At 32.6% G+C, this 17,982-nt stretch overlaps 3 protein-coding genes across 7 annotated transcripts; 2 read left to right on the forward strand and 1 right to left on the reverse strand.

The window, feature by feature from the left end:
* Window positions 1-76: 76 nt before the first annotated feature.
* Window positions 77-11,565, forward strand: scrib (scribble planar cell polarity protein). Of its 5 annotated transcripts, none has more exons than XM_075824554.1 (10): window positions 77-385; window positions 1,741-2,173; window positions 4,870-5,066; window positions 5,125-6,050; window positions 6,108-8,438; window positions 8,488-8,693; window positions 8,754-8,811; window positions 8,872-9,119; window positions 9,177-9,779; window positions 9,911-10,103. In XM_075824554.1, exons 2-10 carry the CDS (start codon window positions 2,012-2,014, stop codon window positions 9,914-9,916), a joined length of 4,737 nt encoding a protein of 1,578 aa, XP_075680669.1. In that variant the 5' UTR covers window positions 77-385; window positions 1,741-2,011; the 3' UTR covers window positions 9,917-10,103. The 5 variants fall into 5 exon arrangements, with proteins under 5 accessions (XP_075680669.1, XP_027205776.1, XP_075680666.1 ...); XM_027349975.2 differs by lacking the exon at window positions 9,911-10,103 and adding an exon at window positions 10,114-11,565 and having other exon boundaries at window positions 83-385; XM_075824551.1 differs by lacking the exon at window positions 9,911-10,103 and adding an exon at window positions 10,114-11,565 and having other exon boundaries at window positions 83-295.
* Window positions 11,566-12,070: 505 nt separating this feature from the next.
* LOC113799366 (uncharacterized) lies at window positions 12,071-14,963 on the reverse strand. The gene has a single exon (XM_075824559.1). The coding sequence runs from the start codon at window positions 14,318-14,320 to the stop codon at window positions 12,092-12,094; it is 2,229 nt and encodes a 742-aa protein (XP_075680674.1). The 5' UTR covers window positions 14,321-14,963; the 3' UTR covers window positions 12,071-12,091.
* Window positions 14,964-15,213: 250 nt separating this feature from the next.
* LOC113799388 (uncharacterized) lies at window positions 15,214-17,161 on the forward strand. The gene is made up of 2 exons (XM_027350010.2): window positions 15,214-15,917; window positions 16,013-17,161. Exons 1-2 carry the CDS (start codon window positions 15,324-15,326, stop codon window positions 17,069-17,071), a joined length of 1,653 nt encoding a protein of 550 aa, XP_027205811.2. The 5' UTR covers window positions 15,214-15,323; the 3' UTR covers window positions 17,072-17,161.
* Window positions 17,162-17,982: the final 821 nt, after the last annotated feature.

Here is a 17,982-nt window from a genome sequence, read left to right on the forward strand (position 1 = left end):
CATTGAGAATGTGGATTGTCATATTGTAGTTGAATACCACTCCTTTTTGTACATGTCATCAACAGTATCGTGATTTTTTTGATCGATGCTGCTGCAAACATGTTGATGTTATTCTTTGATGACGCGACCTCGTTCAAAGTTTGCTTTTTTTCATTTCCTAAATGATCCAAACAATTAAAGAACAGTCATTTTTTCCAATAACCTTCAAGTTTTGTTTGTCAATACTCAATCATCATCATTAAACACAATAACAACATTCATCCCTAACTAATCAATATCTCAAATGATGCCAATGGTGAATGTTAAAAATCATAGGTTCCAACTGTAGCTTAATGCATAACAACAGATAGCTATTTTGCATATGTGTGTAATGTGCCTTGACGATGTAATTAACTTCAATCTTTTTTAATCATAGATTTGTGATTGTGGTTTTGTGTGTCATTTGAAGCCTGTTGTTGTTTGTTGTGATTGGCTTTAATCTAATGTTAAATGTTTTTATTATTATTAAATCTGTTGCACTTGTATGTATATGATCAAATATATGAGCATTTTTATACAAAAAAGATATAACCAATGTTTCAGTATTATTTCCAAATTGTTTGCCTCTTCATCATCTAATCCACTATGCTTTGATTTACAAAAATGTGTTATTTTATCATTTTTTTCAAATAATATTCGGATTGATACTATTCAAAACATGTCATCTCATACATCCCAAATCTATATAACAGAAATTAATTTTTATTTATGGATTTTATCGAAATCTTTCAAATGTATGTAAATCAACGCCGATTTACCGTTGATACTAGCAGCATAGGATATAATTTACCAGGAAAACAAATATACACACAGACCGTGATAGTGAAATTTTTTCTTTCTCTGAATTCAATCGAAAATGTGAATGTAAGTTTTTTTTTGCGCGCGTGTCAACACGACGACTAATGTATGTGATTTGGATATAAAGGCAGAGATGTGTATACATCATGTCTGTGTGGTGAACCAAAATGTATTTGACGCCGAATCTCCGTTAACCAAATCAACGATTACTGAAAATTGAAACCTCGTAAAACTCTTTACATCAAGAAAAATCCAATACAATCGGAAAGGAAATCCATCATTTTATGAATTGTCAAGCTAACCAAATTCAATAATGTACAGATAAGACTAGATGAAAAACTCTCTGGCAAACATAATCACACGACAAATCAAATACTTGAAGCCTCCTGGCATCTCAGCTTGATCGCCTTTTTTATTTATACATAGCCATACAGTTCATGTCCGTCTACCACATAAAACTCATTCGCCATAGTTGTGTATGTTTATCTGGTTGCTTGGTGGCAAAAAAAAATATACAGCCAAAATACGACCAGAAAATTTCAGCTGCTGGTTAAGAATTGCATTCAACCAACAATCAATCAGTTGATTAAAAAAATAAAATTTTTGGCTGCTGCTACTGCACATCTCTTTACAAGTATCACAATTCAATCTACGGCATTTTCTGTTGCATTCTTTTCTACTTTCTCTTTAAAAAAAGTTGTGTGACTGAGTGTTGTTTTCATATAGACCAATTCTAGCAAAACAATAAAAAACCCATTCACTTCTCTATTTGATGCAATTCTATGACTAGATGTGTGTAGAAGTCTTGTATGAAGCATGTTTATTTTTTTAAAATTTTATTCTTGTTATCTTTTATATTCTAAATTTTTAATTAATACTTATGTTATTCATTTCTTTGATCAGTTCCATGTCCTTTTCACTAGGATTATGGCCACATCATGTATGATTTATAACTGGTACTGAATTGTCAGTAAATATTCATCAGTTAATAGCTTAAAGTAATGGTGATCGATTCATTCGAACAACAAACAATCGATGGACATGGCTGATTGATTTTGTTATCATAAAAGATTAATTTATTCATTTTAATCAATTCGTCTCATCAAATTTTATTTTTTTCATCTAATAAACGTTTTATCCATCAAAATCTAAAAGCCCATCAACAAATTCAAAAATGTTTAAATGTATACCCATATTTCGTGGCTGCAATCGCCAAATCGAAGTAATCGATAAACGCCATAGTAGCTTGCCAATTGTACCGGAAGATATATTCCGTTATGCACGAACATTGGAAGAACTTCAGCTTGATGCCAATCATATTCGTACATTGCCTAAGGTATGTGTTCATTTTCTTCAAGATATAGAGATGAAAATTTCATTTAACAAATAGTTAATTTGAGATTAATGTGAGATTGTTATCTTGATAAATGATATAGGGTGAGGTGATTTTTTTTTGTTATTGTTCATATTTATGATCATGACAGTGCTTTGTTCCGCTCAAAGCATGGGCGTGAACTGTCAAAATTCATCGAAATACCCTTTTTCACTCGCTTTACGTCTTCTTATTTGATGATTATAAATGAATTTTTTTTTACTTTTTATGGATAGGTTTGTTTTAATGAAAAAATTTTATTTTCCATTAATAGACCTTGTGATAATTCAATCCAATTTTTTCTATACGATGATTAAGATCCGAATTTCGATAACTCAATCTTCAATTGACGATTAGCTTTATTGTAATCGTTTCATGAATATTCGATGATTGATGTTTGCATTAGATCTTTTTATAATCATAATGTTTACCTTATGAAAACATTTCGCGCCCATAAAACAACAACATCTGTCCCTTCACATTGATTATACATAATTATTAGTACATATGTTGCAGATTTCGAGCCATTCATTCAAATTGTTGAGGTAGAAAACCAAATTGGCTTATTTGTTATTGTTTCAATGTTTGATGCATTCTGTTTTTTTTTTCGTGATAACTTTGAACACATAGAACTCATCTAAATTTTTTTCCAGTTTTACATGTGAAATAAAATAACACGAATAAAAATAAAATCTGTCAAATGTCATAATTTTTGCAAAAAAAAATGATGAACAACAAGTTTAAATGACTTTGTTATTTTAGTTTTTGCCCTAAAAAATGCAAATTTCTGTCATAAATTTGATTTAAAATGATGGCTTATAAAATTGAATTTTTCAATCAATAAATGAATATGGTGTTTTAACAAAAGAATCGACTCGGATATTTATTATCCTTATAGAATAATACAGACAATAATGCGTTTTATTTTGAAATAGCATTTTGATCCATCACTATATTTATTGTTTTTTTCCGTAATAATTTCTTGTCTGTCATTATACACTGAGTCTGTAGGTTTTAAGTTCAAGATCTTTCTCATGTTCACTTTTCCTATTGTTCATAGCGTTTTATAATGTCAACACAACAATAACGATTAAAAAATAATTGAGAATTTTTTGTTTAAAAATTTAAACACGCCCACTGTTTTTTAACTAATAAAATTTTAACTTTATATTTTATTCACTCTTTTAGACAGAATTATAGAGAAAAAAACCCATTAAGTATTTTCATAATTAAATTGAACCATGGTTCCACCACATAAAGCAATTTTTTAAACGATAAGATTCAAATTTTCCCCTCTATTTGCTCACTAATTTTAGACAGTTATAACACAATTCAAATGTTTCACATTCGAATTTGATTATTTATTTCCGTAATAGTAAAAATTTATCACGTTTTGTTTTTAATCGTTTAAATAATGAGATGATAAGTTTAGCTTACTTGTCATGTATCGTGTAAATCGTTAATCATCAAGTTTTAAAAATTGGATGAATTTATAATTGTTTGTTTGTTTGTTTGTTGCTATTGCCGGTGGTAAACTCCCCATTTAATATCGTTTTCATTTGTTTATATTCAATTTAGTTTAATAAGATATTTTCGTGCTTCAGAAAATATTCCAATTGAATTTACAACTGACAAGCTGGCTAAAATATTTTAACAATATACTTTCGATTGATAATTTATTTTTACTTTGGGCGAAGAGAAAGAACAAAAAAACTATAGTATTTTTAGACATATATTTTGTCAGGATAAAAAAAAGTCGACTGTCATCATCACTATGATATTGTCATAATTGAATGCATGACATCGTCGATCACCAATTACGGGCACAGATGATAACAATAAAAACAACCGTTATGAATTGTCGTTTCATTTTTTTCCTAATACGAATGACCTTTAGAATTTTTTTTATCAATCGTCTGCTGATCAAGTTAAAAAAATTCAATTTTGTCCATGTCATTTTTACATTGACAATCTAAATTGAAAATTATTGGATTTGATGCTGAAAGTAGTATTATTTCTTGTTTCGATGGCTGAACTATCAATTTTCATTAAATTTCATTCCATTTTCAACAATAATTATTTTGATGACTATGATGAAAAAATGTGATCAAAAAAAAGCTTTTCTACAATGCTACAAAGGATAATACTCTGTATCAGTCTTCGGGTCGATTTGTGACTAAATTGATATGTGTCAATTTTACTTTCATAAATAATGAAATGTTTACATTCAATTCAATCTCTTTTGCACGTAATTTTTGGCACGTTTATTTTTCGAAAACTTTGTACACAAAAATATTTTCTGTAGTTTCTGTAGTTTATAGTTTATAATTTCTTACTACTTAAAAAAATTTGAAAATTCTTGTCATGAATTATTAAAAATGATGTTAGAGAGAAAATTTTGTTATTGCCATTAAAAAGATTCATCTGTTTCTGACATGAATTTTGATATTTTGTTCTAAACTAATAATTTATTTATCGCCTTGGCTAATGAAGAATTAATTTTTCAACCATCCAACACACAGTCCAAAACACAAATAAAATTGAAATTATATTTAATTGATTTTGTTATGTTCTTTATCAAAATTATCATCAGGAATATATTGATGTTACATTTTTCGATTATGATAATTTAATCACAAATTTTTGATTTATTCTTTTAGGGCATGTTTCGGCTGGTAAAGCTACGAAAACTGACACTAAGTGATAATGAAATATCACAGATACCATCAGAGATAGGAAATCTCAACCAATTAGAAGAGCTAAATGTATCTAAAAATGAAATTATTGAAATACCGGAATCAATCAAAAACCTGAAAAATTTACAAATTGCTGATTTTAGTTCAAATCCGGTTCAAATGTGAGAATCATTGTGTTCTGTTTATATTAATTGTGACATATTTTTCTCTTTTTCATAGACTTCCGATGGAATTCAGCCAATTACATGCATTAAAATCATTAGCATTAAATGATATTTCTTTACAACAGCTTCCCAATAATTTTGGCTCATTGCAGAATCTTGAATCGCTAGAACTGCGTGATAATCTAATTAAAAAACTTCCTCCGACATTATCTATGTTGGTCAATTTAGAACGATTAGATTTGGGTGCCAATGATTTCAGCGAGCTACCTGCAATGATTGGCCAATTACCTAATTTGCAGGAATTGTGGCTAGATCAAAATGAACTTTCCACGTTGCCTAAAGAAATTGGTCGGCTAAAAAAGCTTTCTTGTTTGGATGTCAGTGACAACCGCCTGGAATATTTACCCGAAGAAATTTCGGGTTGCGAATCGCTCACAGATTTGCATCTATCTCAGAATCTTCTTGAAACTCTTCCTGATGGCATTGGGCAGCTAAGTAAATTGACCATATTCAAAATTGATCAAAATCGCCTCGAATCATTGAATCCAACAATCGGTGGTTGTTCTTGTTTGCAAGAGTTGATTCTCACCGAAAATAAACTGACAGAATTGCCTCCAACAATTGGAAATTTGGTCATGCTTACAAATTTTAATGTCGATCGAAATTTCCTCAGAGAAATTCCACCACAAATCGGCAATTTAACCCGTCTTGGTGTTCTTTCGTTTCGAGAAAATCAAATAACATTCATTCCAGCAGAAATCGGCCAACTTAAAGAACTTCGTGTTCTAGATATATCTGGAAATAAGATTTCCTTTCTTCCTTATTCAATTACTGCATTAAATTTGAAAGCCCTTTGGTTAGCCGAAAATCAATCACAACCATTGTTAAAATTCCAGACGGATTTTGATGAGAATACTGGACAAAAAATTCTCACTTGTTTTCTATTGCCACAACAAGATTTTAAAACTGATTTACAATTCGGTACGTAATGAAATTTTTCGTTTTTTTTTCACTGTGATTAATTTTTTTCTTAAATAGATGCATTTGAAGAAAATTCGCTTGAACGTGTTAATTCATTAAATTGGGATCAACCGCGACACTCTTCCGTTAAATTTGATGTTGATCTAGATGACGAAGATGGTGATGATGATATCGATGATGATAGTGACCCATTGATTTCTGGGTCTGGAACCGGTGCCGAACCAAATTTTGTTCGTCACGATACGCCACATCCGCGTGAATTGAAAGCTAGACATTTGAAATTATTTGCTAATCGTGACGATAATTTCCCGCAGCAAAATCAGTCGAATACTTCACACGTTGCTTGTGGTGATCAGAAAGAATCTAGCGTTGATCAGAATGACGAACAAGAAATGCAACATCGTTTAAAAAATCATTATCAAGATACGGATAATAGCTCACAATCTTCTGTCATAATTAAAGATGATGATACAAATGCCGATGAACCAATCGAACCAATGGAACAAAAACCTGTTCAGTCAGCTGCAACTGCAGCTGTTGTCGGTAGTGGTGGTTCTTATTTCCATAATCGAGCTTTTCAAGATTTCATAAACGGCTCTGGTCTCGATTCCACTGTAGGTGATCAAACTAAAGAATCCGTTGTCCACACCGATTCAAATCATGCAAACCTTACGCAAAAAGTTAGTCGTCATGTTGGTTTTGAAAAAGATTCAAGCATTTCATCAAACACTCAATCATTAAACTTGATCGATTCTAATCAAAATCCTCCTGAAGATCGACAAGAGGAAGATGAGGATGTCCCGGTAGAGAAGCTGAATACAAGATTACATCGTCGAGATACACCACATCATCTTAAAAACAAACGTGTCAATACAAATTCAACAAAAGAAGAAAAAGAAAAAATTGTAAATATTTTATCCAAAACGAATGCGGATAAACCTCAGCCGCCAATACCAGTAAAACCTGCTCTCGAAATTCAAAATGGTCCAATCGTGACCAATGTGACCAAAGAACTTCGTTTAAAATTGAAAAAACATGGTCAATCAATGGGCTTGTCAATTGCAGGTGGTCTCGGTTCCTCTCCATATAAAGGTGATGATGAAGGAATTTTCGTATCACGTGTCACTGAAAATGGTCCTGCGGAAATCGCTGGACTTAGAGTTGGTGACAAAATTTTGGCAGTGAATGATTATAATTTTTCACGAATCGACCATCATGATGCTGTTCAGCAACTAAAATCAGCTGGCGAAGAATTTTGGTTATTAGTCGAACGAGAAATAGTTACCAATCATTCGACTTCTATACCAACTACAGCATCATCAATCGTAACAAATAAAGTGCCTCCAGTTCCTCCCGTTCGAACATCAGTCATATCAAAAAGTTCGAACAATTCAAATGATAGTACACATCAATCTTCAGACGAGCCGCTTGAACCGCAGCAATTGAAATCGGTCCTACGACCGCCTATTGGAGATAAAAAATCATCAACATCATCTTCAGTTTCAACTTCACAACTTCCGTCCACGGCTGCTAAACCTGTTCCATCAAAATTGAATTTGAATCGACATTCATCTGGAGATATTGGCAATACTGTTAATCCATTAAGTCAACAGCTAGGAAAAGAAATCATTTACACAACATTAATTCGTAGTGAGGGTGGTCTAGGTTTCAGTATAACATCTGGTAAACCAGGCATCAAAGATGATGATTCTAATTTGCCAAACGATGATGGCGTCTACATATCTAGGATATTTGAAGGTGGTCCTGCCGAATTGGATGGCAAACTAAAAGTTGGCGACAAAATTCTTTCCATCAATGGTATTAGTTGTGATGGTCTTGATCATGATCAAGTGATTGGTATAATCACTGGTCTTGAAAGATTTGTTCGTTTGGTTGTCGAACGTGAAGGCGTGCCGGTTACGGAAAAAAATCTTCCTTATCAGCAATATTCTACAGGCCTGACGTATTCATCCAACTCGTACATGGCCAATAGACCGTCATATACTGGGTCTTATCGACGACCATTACTTGGCTCGGTATCGAGCCTTTCACATTCTAATGCATTAGATAGTGGATTAACTGGTTCAGCTGGTACTATCTCCACTCCATCAACACCATCATTTACTCATGGATCCAAGCCATTGAGCTCTATCTTTAATGCTAAATTACCTGGTCTTCGTTGCAATACCGATTCAAATCCTTATTCATCATCATCAACTAATCGATCTATTAATAATCGTTTTAATAGTGCCTTGAACAATCCATCACTAGCATCAACAGCTTTAATAAATCATCCATTGAATAAATCTTCATGCCGAAGTTCTTCCGTTCCTCCGCCACAAAATCGGCCCCTCACATTAGCTCGATCATCCGTTCCAGATGACAATGGTAGGATTTTACCCTTATAAATCATTTTTTGATAAATTTTGGTTTTTAGAATCAAATTGTGCTGGTGGTACTTTGATTGCAAATAACATAAATAATGGCAAAATGACTACTGACACAACTTTAACAGAACAATTTCCACCTGCACCAAATGATTTGGGAGTGTTTACTGAAGTATTAACAAAAACTACCTATACAGAGAATACCGTTACACGAGTTACGAATAATTCTAATATGGCACTCCCAACGATCGAAGAGGTTTGTTTTTTCAAGATGGTTCAATTTACTAATATTTGAAATCAACTTTCCCAAACGCAGACAATTGTTATCAGAAAAAATGATGGCGGATTGGGGCTTAGTATTATCGGTGGCTCTGGTATGTAATCATTCCTGTTAAATGTGGATTTATTTTTATTTTTTATTTCATTTTATTCAGATCATTCCTGCCATCCTTTTGGCAATAATGGCCGTGAACACGGAATATACGTTTCGAAAGTTGTTGCCGGAGGAGCAGCTTCACAAACAAAACTTCGTATAGGAGATCGCATTCTTGAAGTGAATGGTCTAGATATGACAAATGCAACACATACTGAAGCTGTTCAAGCATTAACTTCTAGTGTCAGTTCATCACCTAATGAAGTGACATTGAAAATCCACCATGAACCTTTACCACCAGGTTGGAAGGTATGTTGTCCGTTTTTGATCATAACTATCATTCACTAATTATTTTTATCATTTCAGGAATTTATTATTCATAAATCGCCTAGCGAAAAATTGGGTATGAAAATCAAAGGCGGTGCGAATGGTCAGCCAGGAAATCCTTTTGACCGAGAAGATGAAGGAATATTTATATCACAGATAAATCCTGGTGGTGCAGCTGCACGGGATGGACGTTTGAAACCTGGCATGCGAATCATCGAAGTTAATGATGCTAGTTTATTGGGTGTTTCTCACCATCAAGCCGTTCAAGAATTAAGAAATCAAGGCCTTCGTATTCGTGTTCTTGTCTGTGATGGTTATGATCCACTTGTTCCTATAGCAAATAATGAGAATAATGTTAATAATAAAAATACTGATAATACTATCAGTAATTTGATCGTAAATAATAATAATCATCATCAATCACAATTCAGGCCTGAATCATCATCATCATCTATGTCAAATAATAATATCTCTTCATCCGAAAACACACCTGTTATTTCTCCAAAACAGACCAATTCGTTTGATGATCAAGATTCGGTGTTTGCTAATACGCCAACCAGTCCATCGTTGTCGAACAAACATCAATCGACTTCAGAGCAGAAAAAAACGACAACAGTCATAATGAAAAAACACCAGACAATGGTAAGCCAATTACTAATCTATTCTTTAGCTTCTTTTATTTTCTTATCCTAATACATTGTTTTTTATGTTATTATCTTTTCTCACTGTTCTTTCGGTTTTCATTTTTTCGATCTTTTCCACTACAAACGTAGAGCTAGTGCCTTTTAACTATAACTTTCATTATAACTGTTGAGCTGTATAATTTTCGTTTGCTAATCTCTTTTTTTTTAATATTCCGTTGTATGATAAATTATATGATGACCTCTATTCTCCTCGCCTTTTGCTTGTAATTTGATTTTGGTCTCCTAATGATTTACAAATAATTACATCCGCTTACAAAACCGTGATACCATAGTCATCGCCATCAATTGCCAGGTCACCCATCAATCCACCAACAGAAAATCCATTATCAACATCAGAATCGTCACCAGCATTAGATCCGCTTTTGACATCAAAAATACCTGGAGCCAAGCCACCAGTTCCACCGAAAAAACCGGACTTATTATTGAATGCTATTAATAGCAATAAAACAACTAATTTGACACCAAACACCAAATTGGAGCATCCCGAATGGATGTCATTTAGTGAAAAGAAACGCCATTTTGAACGCGCTACAAGTCCAAATTCACAGCAATCTGGCCAGCATTCATTGTCAACTTCACCTCCACAGCCTAATCATCATCAACAACAAACCAAAGAAACGATCACCAAGACAGAACGTTACACCGATACACCTGATGCTGAAATAACGACCAAGGAAACATTGCGCAAAGTCGAAACCTATTCGCAATCTCGAAAAGAAATATTTCTCTCTAATGAAGAGCTTCAACAAATCAAAGACAACGTACTTGATTCATCAAAGTATTTGGCCAGTCATGATCATGATGATGATAATGATGAAAATTTCGATGAATTTGATAATAATAGTCCTTTTGATGAGGAAAGAAAAGAAATTTTCTGCAAAGAAACGACTACTGAAGATGGCGTGACTAGTGAACATCAACAAAAACGAGTGTTTCGAACAGCCAAAGCCGAAAAACGATACATTGAAAAAATGTCAAACTTGGGTATTGATATACAATCGCAAGAATATGCTTGCCTTTCCCCTGGTCAACGCCGAGCATTAGAAGCGGAAAAACGCCGTGAATGGCGCCAAGCACGATTACAATCGTTGGAAGAGGATGCTCGACGTACTTTGATACAGTTTCAAAACAATCATCCAACTAAAGAGAATATTATTGAACCATGAAATGACATTCAATCAACACGGGCAGCTTTTTCATGTTAACCAGTCGATATCATCGTGCTTGTTTTTATTGTTGTTGTTGTTGCCAAAGACAGAAAAATATTTCATCATATTGACAAAAAAAAACAACAATGGATTAATTATCCATTCTTATTGCATCATTGGTTTTATCACTTATCTATATTGTGAAATATTTTATCCACTTTTCCATCTTACCTTAATTTTGTTATCGTATTTTTTTTCCTTTTTTTTGGATGAACATTCTGTACAAAAAAACAACCAACATTTTTTTTCTTTTTTGGCATCTGATCATTGTCATTATATTTTTATCCCATTATACACCCATTTCCTTATTTTTCATATTGTTTTTTGTATGTGCCGTTGCTTCCTGTTCATTTTAGCCCCGGAATTATTTTTAATCATTAATTTACCCCAGCCAACAATCCGAGACTTATCTTTTGGTAATCAAACATTGAAATTTTTAAAAAATGTACGACGAAATTTTAAATATTTTCAATTAACTAAATATTAATTAAAAAATTATTTATGTTTTTTAAATTACTACAATTTTGATGATTCGCTTATTGAACGATTTTTGGTGCCAACAAATGATTGAAAATCTCTCGAGATCTTGCCGACTTGAACATCACAATAATTTTTTAATTTAATTTTTTTTTTTTTTTTTTGAAATAATTAATTCGGTTTTTTTCAGTTGTTTCATTACCTCGAATTTATTTTTCATAATGTCTGGCAAGTTTTTCAAAACTACTTTGGTATTTATGTCCGAAATTCAATACACTTGTAAATCCAAAAGGATTTACTCAAAATTTGAAAGATCAACATGAGTTTTTATTCTGTTAAATATTATTCGACTGATTTTGACATGGAATCGTTTTCATAATAGTCACATGGACATGTTTGGAATATGCATAATACAATTTTATTAGATCAAATAATGAAATTTAAAATTCAAATTCACAATTCAACGTAAAGCCTATGATGATGATAAAGCCATTTGTTTGACTATCGTTTTTTTGCATCAAATCTAGTGTCACAAAAATTCAAATTCAAAACAAATATAAATAATTTATTCACGACTCTCTGCTATTATTTGTTCAATCCTTTCTTGATAAAAATGTTGAATTTGTTTTCTTTTTAATTTGAAACTTGCGGTGACTAAACCATTTTCAGCAGTCCATTCGTCCTCTACCAATAAATAATGTTTAGGAATTTCATATCGACGTAGACCATTTAAGCGGGCATGTATTTGCATCTTTTTTCTGAATATTCGCAGTATTTTTTCATTTTCTAGATTACAATTTTCTTGTTCATTTTTTTGACATTTGGTGAAAATTTGTCTTGTCCAAATTCGTTCAATAGCTTTTTGATTTGGAATAACTAAAGCGATCAAATGATCATGCAATGAATCAGCGAGCACGCAGATTTGATTGACCAAATACGAAGTTTTAAGTTTTGTTTCCACTTTACTAAGGGAAATATATTCACCAAATTGAAGTTTGATGAAATCTTTTTTTCTGTCTATTATCTTGAAAGAACCGTTCGGATACATTTCACCTATATCACCCGTTCGAAACCATCGATCGCCTTTGTGATCTTCATAATAGGCTTCGCGATCTACATCTTTTAATTTGAAATAACCGACCGACAAGGATTCACAGGATAAATGAATTTCGCCACGTGGATTTGGTTCATCGGTTGTTGTGTAACCACCTTCCGTCCAATCGACTAATTTGATTTTGGTTCCAAATTGAGGACCACCAACTTTTCCCAATGAGTAATCATGCGGATCCATGAACAAACCACCACCAACAGTCTCGGTTGAACCATAACCTTGTATAAAAATGACGTTCATACAAGATCTGATCAATTTCTGAGTGTCTGAAGACAATGGTGCACCTCCAGATAACATGCCCATCAGATTGCCCCCCAATATCTCGTTGAACTTACGAAGAAATATTCGGTCCAGCAAAGGTGTTTGAAAACCTTTTGCCATCCAAAAATATTTGTATTCAATAATGAATTCAAATAATTTAACAGCAAACAACCCACGCTGATTCAGTCTTGTCAAGATGGCTTTTCGTATCCTATCTAAAACTAATGGAACACAGGCCATAACTGTGGGTCGCAACAATGTCGCATCTCCTTTACAGCCAGCCATCAATCCTGCACTCATATCGGTTAATGTATGCGGAGTGGAATAACCAATGCGCGCTCCAAGTAAAATGACAAATGTTTCGACACCAAATTCCAGAATGTGTGCTAATGGCAGATATGCAATATAAATGTGACGACGAGTTTCGTGCAAGAAAAACTCGAGTAATCCAATACAACCTTTAAACAATCCCATGATATTTCGTTGTGTCATTAGAACACCTTTGGGTCTGCCACCAGAACCGGATGTGTACATAATGACTGCTAAATCATCTGGATCATTTTTCAAAAAAACAAAATCTTTTTTTCCAGCTTGTAGGATCTGTTCATAGGTGAAAAATTGGACGTCATTTTGGTTATTGTTGTTTAATTCCAAATTCAAATTTTCAATGTCTTTATTCTTTTGATTTTCCATGTGATCAAGAAGAATAATATAACGTAATTGTTGAAAAATCTCATCTTTATTCGGGTGTTTGATCAATTTTTTGAGAAGTTGATTCGTAGTTACAATGACTGTTGTTTCACATTCTTTGATTGCATCATAAACTCCTTGATTATCTAGGGTCGGATATAATGTTGCTACTACAGATCCATTTTTTATAATGGCTTGGGCTGCTATGAACCATCGATAACTTGTTTCAGCATAAATTATGATTCTGTCTCCTTTTTGAGCTGAAAGCATTAGACGTAACGAGCTGCCAAATCGATTGATAGATTGTATTAGTGTTTCCCAAGTCATCCATTGGTACTCGCCCAATTTGTATAGATATGGTATATTTATGTCATTTTGTTTGTTCCATTCACGATCGAGAATAGGACGCCAAGCCAAGCATGGATGTTGTGGTCCGAACACTTTATAACCTTTTATGAATGCTTCATCCAATGTTTGACAATCGTTGAGATAAAATTCGGGTAGATGTGTTCGGGTTGATTTTCGAACCAATTCATCAGAATAATCATCATCTTGAACTGAACGATCTTGATATATAAAAGGCCATAGATGCCATGGTTTATACCATAATAAATAGATAGGTAGAGTGACGATATCAAACACAATGGTCAATGTTGCTACACACAAAACAACGATTCGTATCACTTGTTGCGGCAAAAATTTTTGCCATATACGTTGTAGTCGTTTCCACATGTTTTAGATCACTTTGACTTTAAGAATACGATTGATCAAACCAATATGTCACGATATTTCAAACAAATTTCATATCGACTAAAGCAATCGAGATTGTTTTTTTCAACTGATCAAGATAGCTAATGAACAAAAGAAAATAATAAATAACAAATGGATTGTTTGCAATTATGATGACGCGCCGGTTGTGTAACACACGCCAAGATGTAATTTTTTCGCTCCAAACATCGTTCATTTATATTAATAATTTTTTTTTCGTTTTACTCTTTGTTGATTATAATCAATTGTAATCACTCAACTGGAACCAAACTAGCTTCTTGTTTCATTTTCTTTTCTTTTTTTTTTTTTGACAAATCTCAAATATCATTTCTTCGGTCTATTCGGTCTTATTCAACAATTAATTATATTTTCTCTAGGAAGCCATCGATCATGTCGATTGTATTGCGGAATTCGTTGGAAATTTTTGACCAAATAACAGTTATCTACATCGGTCATTGGGCTATGAAAATTATGTCTTTTTGGTTATTAAAAAAAAATTCACATAAATACTTGGACAAAGAATTAATGAAATTTGAATTATTAATAGTACTCATTTTGCTCGTATATTTGAAAAATATTTAGATTTTCATTCATTTTTTTCATAGAAGGTAATGTGATATTCTATAACTCACGATCATACAATCATTGCTAATGGAGATTTGGTGATAATCATAATTTGGCTGTCATCATGAGTTAGGCAAACAACAACAACAACAAACTTATCACTCTCTGACTATCTATGGTTACAATTATATTTCATGATTTGAATGACTGTGATAATTTGACCATATCGATTAGTTTGATATTGAATCAGACACTTATTTAAATGGTCGAATGATTTGATGAACTGATTAAACTATTTAACTAGGCATAAAGCCGGTTGAGTTTTCTCATTTTTTTACAATTTAATTGCTGTTTATTTTCAACAAGTTTAAACACAGTAATTGATTTTCAAAACGTTCTTATCATGGAAATAAATAAATTTCTCTTTTTTATTCTGACCATTTGTGTATTGGTTCGAGCCGATAGAATTCTTGATTTGATTGAATTACGACCATCGTCGATAGCATACGATCAACCTACAATTTGTCAATTGAACGAAAATGAAGTCAAATCATTGCTGACTTTGTCCGAACAATCAACAAACAATCAGAAATCTATTCTGATTAGAATTCATGAAAATGAGGACTCTTTCATCAATGATATTCGATCACAATTATCTGCATTGGGTTACCGAGTTTGTTCATTCGAATCATCACATGAATCGCTTGTTGTTGCTAATATAACGATTGTTAATAATGACGGACATGTCATACCTTATTATGGTCGCCGTGATCCATCAACATTGATTCGTTTTCTTGCTCATTTGGAACAGCGTATTTCTAAATCACCATATCATACGATTAATGGCAAATTAGACAAGAAAGCTTATGAGCACGTGCTGGAGCCTAAAATAATCGCTTATTATCCCGACATTACAGCGCCAGCATTTACGCAATTTCAACAAGCTGCCAAACTAATGGCTCCTAGTCCTCCATTTTTTGTCGTACATGACCCACAGGTAAATGTTTTGTCGACATTAGTCAATTCACCTTCAAATATTCGATTTCAATGTTATTTGCAATTTAAATAATTATCATTTAATAACACTTACAGCTTGCAGCCAAATTTCGACTCAATCAACCGGGACAAATATCTTTAGTTCGTCGTTTAGAAAAATCTCAAATATTTTTTCCTTCACCAACATTGTCAATGATGTCATCGGAACCAACGCAGACTATTAATGCTCAGGATATTATTCAATGGATTCAAGAAAATCGTGGACTAGTGATGCATGAACTCAAAGATACCAATCTTTATGAACCGGAGATTCATGATCCTAACAAATATCAAATGGTTGCAGTTGGTGACAAATCATCGCCACTTGGTTTGTATTTTTACAAGATTCTCACTAAAACCATACAGAATATTAGTCGTGAGAATGAAATAAAATTGAATCATCCGTTAACAACTGTTGATAATGTCAATGAAGATGAAGATATAACGAGTTCTGATGTACAAGCTGACATTCAGCCAAATGAATCCGTTGATTTAATTCGTTTGGACGATGTCGAAATTGTGTGGATCGATTTGCAACAATTTCCTTCAGCTTCATTAAACTTACAAAAATTATTTCAAATCGAACCTGTTCAAAACGTTTGGTTCGGTCTTATTCATTCGCCATCAACGGCCATTGCTACTCAAGGCTTGGATTCAGTATGGTTTGATTTGAATGGCTTGAATTTGACTAGAAGTGATCGTCAAACCGACCAGGCAAATATTTGGCTAGTTCGTGATTGGATCCTATCGGTTACCGATCGTGAAATGAAATCTGTTACCAATAATTCATCAGCCGGTGAACCAAGTGCTTTTGTCTTAGAACCTGAACCAGTTTCTGTGCGACAAGGTGGCAATTTCCTACTTGAATGTCAAGTTCTTCCTCATTTAAAATGCAGTTGGATGAAAGATTCTCAATCAATTGTTGTTGATGATGTTAATGGTTCCCGGTATCGCTATGCTATTCCAAGTCGTATTGGCGGTGATTGTAGCCTAATGGTAAAAGGAGCACGAATTGAAGAAGATCAAGGAGAATGGACATGCTCGGTAGAAGGTACAACAGAAAAATCTATGCCTATCAAAGTGAATGTTCGATATGATACAAAAACGGAACTATAATTGTTTTTTATCAATCAATAATATTGTGATTTGAATCGTTGGTTTTTATTCTTGATTTAATAAACCTGAAAATAATGAATGAGATGAAAAGACTTTGTTGTTTTAATTGAGATAAATTCCTGAGAATAGTAATTGATTGGTTTAGATTAATTTGATAAATAGCAAACTAATTAAGTAAATGGCCTTTATTTAGTATAATTTAGAATTTGGCTTCATCTTTTGTTGTTGGTTGAATTCAAAACTTTGGAATTAAAATTAGGTTTTTTTTAACAAACATTCTTCGAAAGAAATTAAATTCCAAATTGGGCAACTTTTTCTGAATTATTAATTGATTGACCCATGATTGAATATTTATAAAATTTAAACTTTAAATGAATATAATAAAAATTGCCTAATGATTGGTTTTGTGGTTGATCTAAACAAACTACAGATGAATCAACTGTTTTGTAATTCGATTCATGACGTTGGCCATTGTGGATTTCATATCCAATTATTATGCCATAATTTTGATAGAATTTCAGGTTTAGAAAAAAATTGTCCTGAATAATTCGAAATTCTTTTTTGTTCTTTTCTGCCTTCATTGTTTATTTATTCATTTCTCTAAAAAAAATAATTTTTATTTTCATTTCAATTTCTATATCCGCCCATAATCATCATCATCATCAAACTTTAAAAAAAATCACTTAAACATACATTTCCGATTTTGAAATTTGTGTTTTTTGACAACAACAACAAAAATATTCATCATAAATTATATTATTTAAATGTTTTTGTTCCGAAATATATGAAATCTATCATTAAAGGATCGTTTATTTACGATTAAATTTCAGTTTTTCTTTGGAAAACGACCGTTCAATCATGAAACACACGCACCAAATTCGCTAAACAGAGCTAATCATCAAGCTATTTAT

The sequence above is a fragment of the Dermatophagoides pteronyssinus genome, unplaced genomic scaffold (assembly GCF_027571235.1).
Source record: "Dermatophagoides pteronyssinus isolate colony J.1.1.1.1 unplaced genomic scaffold, Derpt_VIB-CSIC_2022.12 sq0002, whole genome shotgun sequence".
In the NCBI taxonomy this organism is placed as follows: Eukaryota; Metazoa; Arthropoda; class Arachnida; order Sarcoptiformes; family Pyroglyphidae; genus Dermatophagoides; species Dermatophagoides pteronyssinus.